At 44.0% G+C, this 16,557-nt stretch overlaps 1 protein-coding gene across 7 annotated transcripts in view; it reads left to right on the top strand.

Moving 5' to 3' along the window:
* NRF1 (nuclear respiratory factor 1) overlaps positions 1–16,557 on the top strand; it is a 74,008-nt gene that overhangs the window by 13,545 nt on the left and 43,906 nt on the right. For all 7 annotated transcript variants that reach the window (XR_005827991.1, XR_005827990.1, XM_040594889.1 and 4 more), the window contains exons 2-5: positions 5,945–6,176; positions 8,363–8,477; positions 10,645–10,771; positions 11,339–11,479. Coding sequence is in view for 5 of the 7 variants with exons in the window: in XM_040594889.1 (XP_040450823.1) it covers positions 5,954–6,176; positions 8,363–8,477; positions 10,645–10,771; positions 11,339–11,479 (606 nt within the window). In the remaining 2 variants the exon portion in view is untranslated. The remainder of the gene's footprint in view (positions 1–5,944; positions 6,177–8,362; positions 8,478–10,644; positions 10,772–11,338; positions 11,480–16,557) is intronic.

The following is a 16,557-nucleotide window of genomic DNA, read 5'->3' as shown; positions in this document are numbered from 1 at the left end:
AGTGAGTCCCAGCGATTCTTTTATTTATTGTTAATCTGAACAGGGTTTCAGAGTAATTAAGCATTGTGTTGGGTGAGTTATTAAAAATGGCTGCGTGATTTAAAATGCTGGCAGATAAATGCTCATCTCTAAGTTGACTGTCTCAGAGGGCAATGTCTTGTGCTTCTACAGCATCTAAAGGAAAACTGCTTTAGTGGTTTAAAGCTTAAAAATAAGTCCAGGCCCTGTCTGTGTAGAAGAGTTTTTCCAGCCATGCTGGTATACCTCATCGTTTTTTATGGTGTGGACATTTTCTTTTTGGCTCAGTTTAAAGTACACATGAAGCAACATTAAACTAGATGGCAGTGGTAGAGGACAGTTTCTACAGTGGGATAACCCACATGGTTTTGTATGGGTTGAATTATATCTCTTCACATTCACACCACAAACTACACCGAGCAGATAAGACCTTGTCTTTAATCCATGTGGTTTTAAATTTAATGCAGAATTTATGGGGTTTATGTTCAGTTTCTGTTGTTTTCTGGTGGTTTGAATCGTATGGCTTCTGCTATTTAGCTTGCTTTGCTCCCCCTGCGTCTGGTATTCTTCCAGCGATGGTGTCAACAGCCATTGATCGTAGTTGACAGTACATCAAAGGAACCTCTGACACAGTCGTAAAGCGACTGCACTATGTGATGGGAGGGACTTTATCCTCATATTTTTTTAAGCACTTTAAATGACTTTAAAAATACTTTTGGCTGTCATCCAAGGCTCCTGGACTAAGCTACAACTACCAGGAAATGTCTTTGCAGACATCATCATATCGTTAGGGTTTCCTTACACCTGAAACTGTTCTGGTTTCTGAAGTAAAACAGGAATAACTTTTTCTTTTCTGGAACGATGAATGCTCAATTCTAAAATTAATCATGAACAACTTTCATCCTCTACCTGAATCCCTGTTCAAATCCAAGTATGGGCACTTCAGATGCCTAGCAGAGATGCTTCGCTGCTGTGGCAGTAACAGTATGAACAGGTTGGTCATCACCAGCACAAAGTGCCAGTCAAAGTGTTTGCCCACAAAGCCTGACTTATATCAGAAATCCTTTGGGAATAATTTGAATGTATAAATAACTACCCAAGGTTTCAACACTCAGAAGATAAGGCTCAATGACCTTCAGTTATGATTTGGAAATTTTCTGGAAGGAAAATGTGCAGGTATGAAAAAAAACAGCACAGAAGTTGGAAAAGTAGAAAACCTGCATTGAATGAAGCCAACTATAAGATTAAACTAGAATTAATCCAAGTTACAACTTGAAAATTAATTACTAGAGCTTGTGGTGGTGGTGTATGCACAGTTGGGCAGGCTGCACCATTTACTGAAGAGCTGCATTAGTTTATTGCCTTTTTGCATCTTATACTTACTTTTATACAGGCAGGAAAGAGAGAGAGGAAAACTAATAGGGCCACTGAGAAAGCAAGTGACCTTCAGGCGCTGCAGCATGTACCTTGGACTCTTTTGGAAGGGAGGCAGTGGAGAGAGGAAAGCGTTTGTAGTAGATTGGTGGTTATTAAACCTTGTTTGAACCAAGTGGACTTAATCTTTAAATAAACACGACGACCTTGTTGTTATCCCAGTCATTGCTTATAGCTAACTCTTTTCAAAAATGCCAAAATTCAACCAGGCACCATGCAGTGAAGCAGAACGTGCGCCCATAAAATCTAGATGAAATGCATGTGTGTTTAAATTTGCATGGTTGCCCATGAGGGGTATTGATGTTGCTTGCTCAGCTGTCCACCTGCTGATTCAGAAATGCATAGTTTTGGTCTACTACCAATTTTATTTATAAAAAAAATATTGTTTTTGGTGGCATCAGGTGTAGACTGCCTCTTGATTCAAGCAGGTTTCCTTCCAAAACAAATGGCATCAGAAGCATCCATTGTCTTGCAGTCTTGTCTCCTGATGAGCTAAAAGGTTACTAGGCTTTGCCAATTATATTCTAATCATATTTTTCTGTGGATAAATAATATCTTTTATTTTAATGGAAAGTACTTAAAGTTGTATTGCTCCAATGATAAAAACAGCAATATACCCTTTCAGAAAAAGCACAGTGGCTTGAGGAAGGCTGGCCTGCTGAACTATTCCATTAATGGTTTGCTTGAAATAATTATTTTTTTTTTCCTTTCTGTCCCCATTTTTCTGTGGTGCTGGCAAAATAAGTTCCTTAGAAGGAGGTTACTGCTGATTCTTTTTTTTCAGCCAGAAGTTTTCAGTTTGCTTCCATGTACCTCAGCATCTTAGTCCCTTCCTTACTGGCAGTATTTGAATCGGTGCTATTTTTGGATAGTTCTAATATTACAATCTTACTTGTAAACAGGGTTGGACAACAGCAACATCTAACTCTAGCAGCCTTTGAGGGAGGATTGTGAGTCTGAAAGTGATTTGGCTTTAGTCATAACCTCAGTAGGTTTGTAACAGTCTCACAACAGCACTTCTGCTGTCCTGCAGGCTTGAGTTCTTCTAGCATGTGCCTGGATAGAAGACAGAAGATGGGACACATCTGTTCATGTTCCAACTTGAATTTCGTTTTGTGTCCATACTCTTTGGGAACTCTTAGGAGACCTCTTAGTGTTTCATGGACAAACCCCATCACTTTCCTTGGGGCAGTGTTAGTGGGAGTGTAAATATATATGTGCCTCTTTCCCAGCCTTCCCAGTATGGAGGGCAACTCTAGTGCCTCGGTCATCTTAGCATCTGGGCAGCTTCTGATACTGGACCTGTATCCTGATACTTCTTTGTTTTAGGCACTAGACCATGCTTCCCTCAGTTACACACCAGCCAGCTGCGTAATTAAGTATGTGACCGAGTCCTTCCATCTCACTTGAGCATTCAGGTCCCTGGTTTTAACCAGACTGACTCTCCTGAGCTAGGACACCCAAACCGGTAGCAAACAAGTATCACCCTAACATTTAGAATATAGCTGTGCATTAGAGCACTGTTGGTACCTCATGAATGAAAATCCACTGCATACATACAGTTCCTCTCTGCTTCTGTCCTTCATGAAGATGTCAGAATTAATGGGGTAAGCTTTGATGCTCCACAATGAAGTTGGCGTTATGCATCAGTATTGTAGTCTCTTACTAGAAGCCCTTCATTTTATGTGATTCTTCTTGTTAGAAGTGCGTATAGTGTTGGTGAGAAACCAGCCATAGACAGACACGGAAAATAAAGGGGTTCTGTAATCTGACCTCATTTTTTGTGTTTTAGCTACAAACCCATGATGTCTGTGTTGGAAGGCAGGTTGCTGTGGCCTCCTTCTCTGGTCAGCGGAGATGTACCTCTTGGTACCTCCCAGGGAGCCAAGCCTCAAAGGTCTGAATTTTCAGTTAACTGGACAGAGTTGAGCAGGGCAAAACACTTTGGAAATTGGTTTTGGCTTTTTGAAAAGTTCAGTAATGCCTTGGAAAGATGCACCTGGATTTCTTTGTATTAGTAAATGAGAAACCATGCTGAAGTGGCTAGGTCAGATTTGGCTTCTCAGGAAGACCAAGGCTGCTATGGCAGCTGCAGAAGGAATTAATTCATTTTGCAAGGGAATACATGGAGCTAACTCATCCTAAACCCTAGGATATGCTGGTTGGGAAACCACCATCTGTTGACAAGAGGGTGGCTGTGGGCAGTCAGATGGGATTTCAGGGATAACACAATGTTTGCAAACATCTCTGCTGTCTGGGCAAGTCCAGATAAGGTGATGGATTGCAGCCACCCTCTGTGGCTGAAGTAGGGTGAGAACAGCATGGTTTGGCTGTTATAATGTATGCATGGTAATGAGCGTTTTGACTTTGTATTCAGTGGAATTCTTTGGCTCATTCCAAGTTTCCTTTCAATATCTCGGTCCTGCTGCTACACCAGAAACTTCATCTCATCCTCTGTTTGACAATGTACATCCCTCTGACATTTGAACGGGAAGCTTTCTCTTAGTGCTGTCCAGGGAATATTTTCCCTGTGTTTGAGATGCAGCTTTTTTTCCCTGTAAAAACAGATGCACTGAAGTAAAATGTGGAAAATGCATCCTGTTTTGAGGACAGGACTCTCTAAAATAATTCCATCCCTATTTTTGGTATCTTCAAGTTGGAACTGCCTTTGGAAGAGCTGTTTTATAAATGTCCATAACATTCAGTTCATTGAGCTGCAGGAGACATTTTGAGGCATGTGGAAATGAGCCTTTAGAAATCAGCTGGTGATGGGGAATAAAGAAGTATCTGTCATATTTCAGGTCTTTGGTCAGTAGACTTGAGGCAGAAATAAATGCATCTAAATACCAGTCACTCCCCACCCTACCTTTTCTTCCATTTCTTGTCTGAACTATGGCAACCACTTCCTTGCTTCTGAGCTTCTGCTGCTTAATATGCTGCTGCAAAAAATACTTCTTCCTCCACAGCTTTGGTTGTGCCTTGTCCCTTCGTACTCTCTTCTGAATTCAGAGCAAGACTACGGTTCTCTTCTTTAACCTCCTCCTGCCTCCTGTGTTCACATTGTCAGCCGAGGTATCCTCTGTTCTTACCCGTTTCTTCCATGGAGCATCCCACCTTCATAATAGTCTCCTGCCATGTCTTGATTAGTTGTTCCTTCTTTGTGTGTGACTGTTGGTTAATTTGGTCAAAATAACCCTCTTGACAGAGTGCCTTCTGGTCTGGGTCCCAGCATCTCATCAGTCCTGCCGTGGCATTCCATGGTTTGGTCATCATGACATGTTTTTTGTGTTTGGTAGAAGCCTGGTGATTATTTTGCCAGGCTGAGGGTTCTGTCATGTTGATTATTTGCAGTGTCATGTATTTATGACACAATATGGATAATAGAAGCTGTTGAAAGCTTTTAAAGGACAAAGCTGCATGTGATGGCACAGCTTGTCTGAGTTCATAGAGCAGTTAGCCAGCCATGTATCTGAGACCACCCTGCGGTCTGTGTCCATGCTTCTAGCTCTCTCCTCCTGACAAGCTGAATAGCTTTCCATGAAGAGGGTGTCAATCAGGAGCTTTAAATCCAATGACTGTACTTAGGAGGTCAGAATTTGCTGGGTATGTTTTATTGTTCCCTACAGCTGGTCATCTCTTCCCTTCTGCTGTTTGCCCTGAGGGTTTGGGGGAATCTGTTTTTGAGGGTTGGTGTCCTAATTCTTCTAATGTAGTTTGAAAATATCTTAAGGATGTGCTTTTCCCTTTCCACAAATGTGTGGCAGACACACACTGAAAATATTTGCATACCTACTGTCTTGTTCCTTCTGTACAGATTCATGTTCAGGGTGTGTGATCCAGTGCCCTGCTGAGTTTGTAAGCTGCTACTTTGCTCAGTGGTTTACCACTAGATGCATTAAATAAATATTCTTTGTGTAATATTTGTGTTTGGGTTGTAATGATTTTGCCTGCTTCCGGACTCTAAACAAGTAACGCAACAAAAGTGGTCTCCGGAATTTAACTTGCTGCCAGTAAATTTCTGTACTGGCATCCTCGTTCATGTCCTGAGCTATTGAGGTTGGAGGAGAGAGATTGTGTATCACCCTTGAGCATCTTCCCTGAAAACTAGATCTTGAAGTAGCAAAAATAAGTTCCAGCTTTGATCAGACCTCTTAATATGTAGTGAGTGAGGGGCACATAATCTTGGGGCTACAAGATCCTTAAAGACCTTTTCTCCAGCAACAATGACTGCCTCTAGGTGACACGCCATGTTGTTTGGAAGTATGGATTTTTCAGAACTCTTAAACTTCAAGTTCCTCCTCTGGCTTCTGGTGTAGTCATTATTTTCCCCTTTTGTAGAAGACCACTGTCACTGGGGGAGGTAATCTCTGTTCCCTCTTGGTCACAGCCTACTCGCTTAGCTGGCTCAGAACCCTTTGGCTGCCCTCCCTTATGGTGCCTCAATGTCAGTAACCCCTTCCTGTGATTTTTTTGGTTTTGTCTTCTCTGACAGTAACTATTGATGGAAGAACACGGGGTAACCCAAACAGAGCACATGGCCACCATCGAGGCCCATGCAGTGGCCCAGCAGGTGCAGCAGGTCCATGTAGCCACCTACACAGAGCATGGCATGCTGAGCGCAGACGAAGATTCACCATCTTCGCCAGAGGACACCTCCTATGATGACTCTGACATCCTCAACTCTACGGCTACCGATGAGGTCACTGCCCACCTGGCTGCAGCAGGTAATGTCAATGGGATGCTCAGTGTCTTTCACCCAACTTAGTGTTTGTGCAGAGGTTGCAAACAGCATTTGGGGGTGGGGGGTGATCCTGTCATCACCCATGGGATGCTGTGAATGCTTCCTTATTGCTCTGGCTTTAATAACGCGTCTTTGCAAGGTCTGCTGGCTGCTTGAATCTTGCATTGCTTCACCTGTGTGTAATATAGAGATGGTGAGAATAAGAGACTGGTTTGTACAATAAAAAAGGTCCCTGGTAAATGCTGCCTCAAATAAGAAAACTACAATATTGAATATGTCAAAGAGCAAGCTCATTTCAGGCCCCTGTAAGCAACTGCAAAAATAACCCAGGAGTGCTACGCAGTGTTGCTTAGCTAGGGGTCTCACATGCTAGGCATCTCCCAAGGAGATGCCACAAAGGATCCTGGCGTATATGTTCTGGGAAAGTATTTCAGAATCACAATTTCCTTCCCGTGAAGCCCCTACCAAACATCCTCCAGATTTGCCTTGTAGCAGATCTCTAGTGAAGCCTCTGCCAAATGTCCTCCATATTTGCCTTGTAGCAGATCTAACTCAGTAGAAAAATGCAGTGATAAATAATTACTCAGAATCTGGTCTGACTTTGTTATCAGCTTTTATCTGATTAATAAAGCTCTTGATCTGCTTGACTGAACCTGTGAAGTCCCACCACCCCACTGGGCATCCCACACCCTTTGCTTATTCATTTTCCAACCTCAGCTCCTGCAGGATTTTTTTATTTCCCCTTTCCTTCTAGGACACAAGCTTTTCAGTCTTGGGTGGTGGTTGCAGGAGGGGCATCTGGTGGCTCTTGTCTGCTTGCGAGTCCTCCCTGTGCACGGGCTGCCTGGCATCCCATGTCAGGAATTGCCCTGCTTCCCTGGGGCGGACGGCTGCAGCTCACAGCATGAGCTGGCCCATCCAGCCCGAAGCTTGTCTGAGAGCCCAGCATGGCTTTTCCTCACTTCCAGGGCAAATATTTTTCCAGTTCCCCAAAAGGCAACGTTTCTATTCTATTTTTTTATTCTTTTTTTTTCTTTCTTTTTTTATTCTTTTTTTTCCCTATAAGTACAGGATCATTGGAGCAGTACGCAGCAGTGTTTGCTGTGCCTGCCATGGGTAGCATTCAGGTAATTCATTACTGATTAACAAAACCTGGCTCTGGAGTGTCACCTAGAGCTCTATCTGTTACAAGCACGCTGTCTCCCAGAGCAGCTGCCTAGAGAAAATGTATCATCGGACACTACTTTCTTTATCATCTACCAGCTTCCAGTGATCAGTAGCTTAGGACTTCCAGACTCAGTAGCTGCATCTTTGTTAAACACAAAAATATAGTGCTTTTATGACCCCTGATGTGCTCTTTCACTTCTGACATATGGAGAGACTACACACAGAGCAACTGAGGTCTGCTCAGGAGTCAAAGGCAAGTCCTTGAGCTGGCATTAGACCCCAGGCCTTTTTGACTCTGACCTTGCCACCTATTTCTGGAGATCACCAATAGAAGCACAATGTGCTGCGTGTTACTTGGTTTACTTCCAGTTACCTTAATGAAACTCCCCCTTATAGACTCTGTATCTAGAGTTTGATCACTAAAGTAATAATGCTGCCCTGCTGTGGTCCCCGCTGTTCTTCATGTGGCTGTTGTAGGATGCTGCCAGCAACTCTGGATTTTCAATTCCTTTCCCATTAGAACTGGTCCTTAATTCCTGGGGAAAGCCTTGGACTCTGCTGATGCTGTAGTTGAGGTGTCTGAGCAGGGTTCATGGCGTTGTACCCTGTTTCTTCTCCCCTGCCACCGGGATATCCTGAACTACAGTCAGTTATTTAAAGTCTTGGCATACTTGAGAGTTTTTCAGTGTGTCTGGAGGATAAAATACGTTGTGTGATTGTAAGGTAGACTCTGGACTGAAATACGTGACTTTCACCTGGGACTGGCCTGGGATTTGCCAGTCCGGGGAATGGAGCCTTTTTATGCCCATCTCCAGTGCTGGAGAGGAGAAATCCTAGTTGTTGGGAAGCTCAGCAGGGAATTCAGGTCACCCTGGTCCAGGGTGGAGGCTGGTGAGCTGAGCCCTTGGGACCCATCCTTGGTAGGGGGGCAACAGCAATGTCCTTTCTGGCCAGTTCCTGAGCTGCTGTGTGCTGATTCACCCTTTGTGGTTTGATTTCCAGGCCCTGTGGGGATGGCAGCAGCTGCTGCCGTGGCAACAGGTAAAAAACGAAAGCGACCACATGTTTTTGAATCCAACCCATCAATCCGCAAGAGGCAACAGACACGTTTGCTACGGTAAGGACTGCCGCCTGCACTCTGACACCTCAGTCTGCATCCTCAGTCTGTCTCCAGTGCTGTGCATGGTGAGACCATGTGCTGTCCAGGAGTTGCCCAGCTTGGGGATTTTTTGGGTCATCTCTTCTGGAACCCAAGAGCTGTGTTTTACTTTGCAGGAATGGGTTAAACTGCAGGTCTATTCATCTTTAATGTGTTATTACGATCACTAGGACTGACATAACCATTCTGGGGGATCCACCATTCTGGTTTAATAGCAGCTGGCCTGAGAATCTAGAGCTACAGCCATATCCCAGCTCTGCAGTGGCATGAGGGACTTGCCTACCTGACAAAAAAAGTCTTTTCTGCATTATGAAATGGCTCTGTGGATAAATCTAGTGTATGTGTACCTGAATTTCCTTTGCCAGCAGATCCCATTGTGTGAGCTCCACGCTGAAGACTGACCCAGCCTGTAGTGCAGTGTTGGGGGAGAATAATCGAAGGGAGATGCCTGCCAGAGCTGAAACACTTTCTTTGGCTCTAGAAACTTGCTCTGTATACACCAAACTTCCGTAGTCCTTCAGGTGTTGCATTACAGGTGCTCTGAGGCTGTCTGCCCACCTGATGGCCACCTAGGAGCACTGATGCTGAAGTGACTGCACAGGCTTTCTGCAAGCCTGGAGAGATCACCTGCAATTCCATCTTCAGGAAATATTTGTAAATACTGGCTGGAACTATTTACTAGGTTTTGGAACAAAGCAGTTTTTGCTTTTTAAACTGTTTTGTTTTAACTGGGTTACATCAGAGGAGCTGGAGTGTTTATCACTCTGTTTCTTGCTGGCTTCCTCCTGCATGCACACTTAACGCACTGAAGTAGTGATGGCAAGAGTTTTCCCTTTTCTCCCTCTCTTCTAGTCTAACTCTTGTAGAGTTGGTTAGAAATGAAGTTGGTTTCCTTATTCTGCTTACTCATCTGCTGAGCCCTGCAACACCTTTTGTGCATGATCAAACCAGAACGAAGTGGAGTTGGGTTAGGGTTAAATAATATTCCCTGGGAGCGGACTCCCTTTCTTTTATAGCACCATTCTGGTTTTCTCTCCTTTCCCCAACTCTGCTGACTCAGACATGTTTATTGCAACATTTTTGAAAAGCAGATTCTTTTCTCTCTTGAAATATGAACAACCATCTTTTAAAATAAACTTCTCTGTAAAAGCATTATTTATTTTTCTTTCATGCCACTATTTCATTTTACTACATGTAAGATACTGATAAAAATGCCTTCCCCCCACTCCCAACCTGATCAGTTTAACAAGTTTGTGTTTGATTTTTACATCACTGTGAATCAAGTGGGAAGTTAAAACTTCTGATTCTTGGATCTTTGTGTAGCTGGTGGTGGTGTTGGTGCTTTTTGGCAATGTGTTTGCTGCTAACAGCAGGATCTGGTATGTCCAGGGTGGATACTAAACTGTCACCTTATGGAGCACTCAGGTTATCTGGTGATAAACACTACTTCTCTCTTGCTTTCTGAGTTTCTGCCAACTTTTCTGACACATTCTCTTGCATTGCTTAAAGGTGAATGAGGTGAGAAGTATATGATGGAACATTTTCTTTTTACAGAGAGATGGTTCCAAAGGGACTTGCTGATGTAGCAGGTGTCTGAATACCTGGGTTTCCTGTGCTGAGCTGTTGCAATATTTCTGGTTCTTGCTTGTTCTGTAGTCATATTCTTAACAGTTCTGGTTTGAGCAGGACTTTGGTACTAGAGAGTTACAATGCGCTGTTACGAGGCTGGATGTAAAAATAACCTGTGTTTGCAGTCCTCTTTTGTTGAATCATTCAAGTCCTTTACCTCACAAGTTTTGTATTGTTAATACACTTAGATGGTGACAGAGTGGATATGCAGACTCGTGCTGTCCTAGCTTTGCTGCTGTGGTGATTTCTCTTTACTTTCACATCAATGGAAAAAGGAGAGAAGGGAGAATAATTGATATTTGAGCTGCTGGGTGACTGCAGGGAACACAGCAGGCTTGCAGGAGCGGAGGAACAAGCAGTACATGTGGCTAACCTGACCAGCTGCGGCTCTGTTTTTCACCTGGTTTGTGAATGAGTAGCATTAAGAAAGGCAGTTCACAATGTGAAGGATTGTGTTTCTGCAGGGCTTTCAGCTGATACCTATTCACTGTTTCAGGAAGCTCCGAGCCACGCTGGATGAGTACACTACCAGAGTGGGGCAGCAAGCCATCGTTCTGTGCATCTCGCCCTCGAAACCCAATCCTGTCTTTAAAGTATTTGGTGCTGCACCCTTGGAGAACGTGGTAGGTGTCTCTAGGAAAACCTGTGTAATAAATTGGTCACCTTTTCTGCAAGTTTCATTCTGCTCAAGGCAGTCTTGCAAGCCTGGTACTGATCTGAAGGTCATGTTTAAAACCCTGGGAAGAAGAGTTCAGATTGTATGGACATGATTCTTCTCTGCATGAATTGTTGCCTAGCTCATCTCACCAGGGTTGAATGTCCTGGATTAAAAATCAAAGGGAGATGGTAGTGACAACATGTTTGAACTCGGCTCAGCTGTCAGTGCTTGCACCTTGTTACAGACAAGACAGTAAATGGAGCAGATCCTTGACCATGATAAGTCTTGCTTCGGAACTTAACTTTTAATCCCATAAATACTTCCACTTGCCAGTGTTTCTTGATGTTTCATCATCAGCTCTTCGATTTGGCCAAGTCTTTGGGGCCAATGGGTATTTCTTCTTGCCAGCTGTGGTGTTGTTTGCTCCTTCTGTTCTGCAGCACCTTGGGGAAGGTGGCTGGCCCTGTGTCCTTGCCCTCTCCTCTCCTGGTGCTCCTTACCTTGTTTACCTGAGCTTAACGATTCCCCACAGGTACGCAAGTACAAGAGCATGATTCTGGAAGACTTGGAGTCTGCACTAGCAGAGCATGCTCCTGCACCTCAGGAGGTTAACTCAGAGTTGCCACCCCTCACCATCGATGGCATTCCCGTCTCAGTGGACAAGATGACCCAGGTAAGCAGCCAGACATGGCAGAACCAGAGAGAGAGAGATAGATTTGCCATCTTGCAGTCACATCCTGTTATTTTGTAGTGGAGCTTATGTCTACATCTCCAGGGGATGCATTTGATCTGCTCTTTCCTGTGGGACTGTAACGGCTCAGATAGTAGTTAGATATGAAGCTTTGTTATTGGTGCTTATTTTCTGCATGAAACAGTAGAAATGTTAGTAAGCACTAGAGCTCAGGCTGCTGGGAGCATTCCCCTTTGAGCTGTTTTTGTCACCTCTCATAAACTATGAACAGGGAAGATATTTGTTCTACACTTCACAGTGATTTTTAGGCACTGAGGTCAGGAAGGTTGCTTGTGGAGTACTGTTTTGGCTAATGCTCCTTGGGCCTTTATTGTGTGCTCTAGTTCATTCCCTCCTCTGTTTTGTGCTGTGGATTGGAGCACAGGGGAGCTTGCCAATGGTTTTAACTCCAGATCAGACCCTGAGTGAGATACTTCTGACAAAGGGAGGGAGTCATCTGCCCTAGGCGTGTAGGGGACTCCCTGTCTCTCCAGGTCCAGCCCTTTGTTGACCTCCTTATGGCTAGGACAAAGCGGAGAGGAACCCCCCAGGGAAGCTTCCTTGGTACGAGAGGGATCATCCTTAGGGAAATCTCCTTCCCTTGGGGTGCAGGACCTGAGTGCAAGGCAGGTGTGTTTTGCAGGGGAGGGTCTGGATGCACTCAGTCTGATGCACCACAATAAATTTTAAATGCTGAAAGCCAGTTTCTTTAGAGGGAGTAGCAAGATGGAAAGGTAGGAGACTGGGCAACATACAAAGAGGTGTCATAGTGGAGCAAAGATGTGTGGATTTCCTCTGTGCTCTGCAGAAAGATCACATTCTGGTCAAAGCACCATGTTCATTACTTAGGTGGAATCAGACAAGCTCACACTTCAATAATTTAACAAAGAAATCTACTGTGCCTTGGCTGATAACAGATCATACAATCATTTAGGTTGGAAAAGACCTTTAAGATCGTCAAGTCCAACCATTAACCCAGCACTGCCAAGCCCACCACTAAACCATGTACCTAAGCTCCACTCCACAACAACATAAAACAAAACTTAGTTGCTGGATTTTTAAGCCATTGTGAAAGGTGGTGTCTGCAAGAGCTGTTCATGGACAGCTTTTGTGTCACTAATAGTTTCACATGAAAAGGGAAAATAAAAAGTTTAAACATTTTACTTTTAAAGTAAAATGAGAGACCGCCAAAAGGTCAGAGGTATGTAGCTGAGTTCATTTGTATTGGCAAACAAAATGCTTGTGTTTATCTGACTTCTTTATGGCCTTATCATTGTAGTAGTTGAGTAACAGAAACATGCCTAGGGCTTAAAACAAAGCAAAGTAGACATTTATCTGGAGATTTGCTGTGGCAGAGGGAGGCCATCCTAGCATGGTGTGAGTAGTGAAGCTGGTTGTGCCTCTACCCACAGCACATGGGCTCGAGGAAGGAACAAAGACAATGAGCTGTTGCTGGTGGAGTGCTGGAAAGAAAAGAGAGAGAGAGAGAGAGAAGTGAGCATGGATAATAAGATAAGGACATGAAGGTTGTTGCAATCCAGTAACACATCTGAGAAACTTTTCTGGTTTGTAGTGTGCAGAATATATGTGCACATACAAAAAGGTCAATAAAAAGATCTATCAACTGTTTGGCTGTTAATGTTGCACATGCCATCAAAGCAGCAATAAAAGTGACAAGCTGTCACTTCAGAGAAGCCTCCAACTGGATTGATAATGCATTATTGGTTTGGGTTTTTTTGTGATAGAGTTGGAAATTAAATATTTTAACATCAAAGGTTGCTGAAGTGTTTTCTGCTTCGGTTTTATGGTTAAAATACTAACATCCCTAGAATTCTATGGAAATAACAACTTTTCATGTTAAGCTAAAAATAAGGCTGGAGAGGTGGTTTTTTTCTTTCAGATATGTCATGGCCTTGGTCTTCAGGAAGCTTCACAGAAAGATTTGTCCAAGCCAGGTTGCCCCTGGGGTTTGATTGCTCTGCATCTCCACATGTAAAGCAGCTCTCCAGTCCAAGGCAGTAGCTGATGACAGGGCTTTATTTTATTTTTTTGTCCACATGCAACACTCTTGTGCTCCCAGGCTTCTTGTGGCTCTATTAAATGAGAGTGTTTTTCTTCTCCATGTTCTGCAGGGCCTTTGGTCAGCAAGCATGCAAACTGCTGATGCAACAGCGTAGCAACATAGAGCTTTGTATTTCAAGTCCTCTCATGGTGCATTATGGTAAAACAAGTATCTTGTCAGGAATAGCATTTATCTTTTGAGTTACCACATTGTTCTGAAAACAGCTTCGTGAAGAATGTTTCTCCTGAGCTGTGGACAGAGTCTACACTCCTTGTGCCCCATTTGGCCAACCATCACTGTCCCAGTTAGCCCAGCTGCTGTGGTGTATGTGTGTGTTGTGGGAACCCAGCATCATGCTGCCTCAGCTCCCTGCATATTGTATAGGGATGATGTAAACGTCTTAAAAATTTTTTTGTGATCCTTTAATGGCTACAGGCCATGTGAGGACAGAGCACTAAAATTAATGGACAGGACTGCAGACTCCTGGGTGGATTTTCACAGCCTAGCAGGTCTGGCTATCTTGTAAAATTCTCAAGGAGTAAGATGCTGCATGTGGTGCTTCGGAGATGATTTTGTTGCTGAAAGAAGCATCCAGCTGCTATATAGTTTTGCCAGACTTGGGGGCAAACTTTAAATAGAAACAAAATAGAGATAAGGTGAACATGATGAAGACACCATGCTGTCTTTTTTTTTTCTTTTTCTTTTTTTTTTTTCTTTTTCCCACAATTGCAGTTTGAAATACATTTGCTTGAGAGACTGGATGATAACTTGGGACTCCTACATTGCTGCAACCCGTTGCGCTGCCAGAAGTGCCATTGTTTTTTTGTGGGAACCTCGATTCCCAGAGATGCCAATATAGTTCTTTGTATTTGCTAACAAGAAATGAGCTTTTCCAACTAAGTTGCACAAACCCCTATGGAAAACTGAAATATTTATGAATACAAATTGGGCAGCACAATTAAGAGGTGTGTCATGAAGTGGAAAGATGAGGCCTGTGCTTTCAGCAGCTGCAGGTGTCAGCAGGCAGGTGGTAGAGGTGTTAGCTCCTCCACAAGGAGATGAAAATAACTCTCCTTTTAATTGCTGTGCTTCCCTGGTGGTCTTGAGGGAAATAACGCCTCTACTAGCTTGAGCTAAGATGCTTCTATAAGCTTGCAAATGGAGAGGATCACCCACCTTAGCTATGCAGAAAAAAAATATTGTATTGCAATGGGACTTTCACCCTGCAGCCATTACACAGAGAAATCTCATTGCTTTATGGACTTTGGCTGTGTTGGCACTATACGTCAGAGCTGAGTTTGCCTATAAACTTGCTCTCAGTTGCTTGCTGATGTGATTAAGGAGTAAGATTGTGTAATGCTGAGGCTGATGCTTCAGTTGGCTCTCATTGAGGTGACTAGAATTTGTTTTCTGAACAGGTGATTTGTCCTTTAATCTGACATTTTTTAAACTTAATATGCCCCTATGATTTGCAGTCTGCTTATACAAGCCAACAAAGTTTATCTGGGCCTCTCAAAAATCATCTTGACATCCGTTTGCATACTGCCCTGCAAAAAGCTTTAGCACAAACAGCAGATACCTTTACGTACATGATGTTTCTATGTAGGAGAAGCCAAGCAGCAAAAGGTGGAACCTAAACTCACTTTATTGCTGTCAGATCCTCTACATGTAGGGGCAGGGATCCTGCAGTGCTGGACCCCATTGCCCAAGTATGAGGCTTGCTGGTGCTGCCTCCTGGTCCACATCAGAAGTGTGGTATGAGGATAGCCTGCGTTTCTGCTCTCCCAGAAGGTCGTTGGTGTATGGCAGAGGGAACGTCCTTGTTTTGCAGTGGAGGCACCCCAGAGTGAGGAATCAGGTCCCCCTGTGCAGCTGAGCTCTAGCACTGGACAGTTGTTCGAGCAGTGGGAAGGGTAGGGAGTCCTGCAAGGCACTGCTGGATGCAGGTATGAGTGTCTGCTTTGAACTGTCGTGCAGGCAGCTGCCTGCTTTTACAGCATTTAAGCTCAGAGCCTGCATCGTGCCTTGTTTCCAGCAAGAACAAGCAGTTGTGTCCAGTGTTCAGGTCTCCAGACTCTGCTAGGAGGTGGTGATCCTGAGTGGCAAAGCCTGGTCTCAGGTGCGCGCCTCTGAAACATTAGAGTTACTCACTTGTTCTTAAGACTCAACCATGGTTTCAGAGTGGAAGAGAGGAAAGGTTTGCATAAAGAGTAAATCTGTGAGCAGACACTGCTGTGGGGAGACCCACAGCACCTCCTGCTTCTTGCACTGATGACCAGGTGGTTAATTCTGGGTTTGATTCCTGTAGCCAGGTGTAAACTACTGCGTCTGCTGAGTGCCATTGCTTCCTGTTGAGGACACCCAGGCTGACCCTGCACCTTGTCTTTTCCATGATGAATTTCTGACAGCGGCAATCCTGCTCTTATCCTGCCTGCCAGAAAGCCCCCAGCAGTGAGACCTGCAAGAACAGAGACATGGTCTGACCCACGGTCAGAGCCACACAGGTTTTCATAGCAGGAAATTCATGGTGACAGCTTGGTTGCCAACTTGACAGATGCCTGGCTCTCTAATCTAAATGTTTAAATGTTGATTGGAACTTTTAAACTTGAAGAGCATTTAGTCTAAAATTGGCTGTTGCAAAAAGAAGGGCCAGTGAACAAAATACCTGTGTGCTTTACTGCAGTTGCTGCTTTGCCCTCTTCCACTTTCAGGTGCAGCTGAGGTCCTGCATGGACTCCACTTTGCTTTTCCCAGGTGCTGCTTTATATTGATCCAAAGGCTGAGCTGCAGGGACAGGTAGAAAATTCCCAGCCACAGGTTTTGCTCCCTTCTAGAACCCAGTTTTCTTACCAGGGTGTAAACCTTAAGACCAGAGAATTGCTTGGTGCTCCTCATGTAGGAAACCTTTTTTCCAGTGCTGGAATGCTGTTCTCTGGGCCATTGCAAATGGTAGAATCAG

The sequence above is a fragment of the Falco naumanni genome, chromosome 5 (assembly GCF_017639655.2).
Source record: "Falco naumanni isolate bFalNau1 chromosome 5, bFalNau1.pat, whole genome shotgun sequence".
Taxonomy (NCBI): domain Eukaryota; kingdom Metazoa; phylum Chordata; class Aves; order Falconiformes; family Falconidae; genus Falco; species Falco naumanni.
The sequence above is the reverse complement of the archived record's forward strand: the minus strand, read 5'-3'. Positions and strand labels throughout refer to the sequence as shown.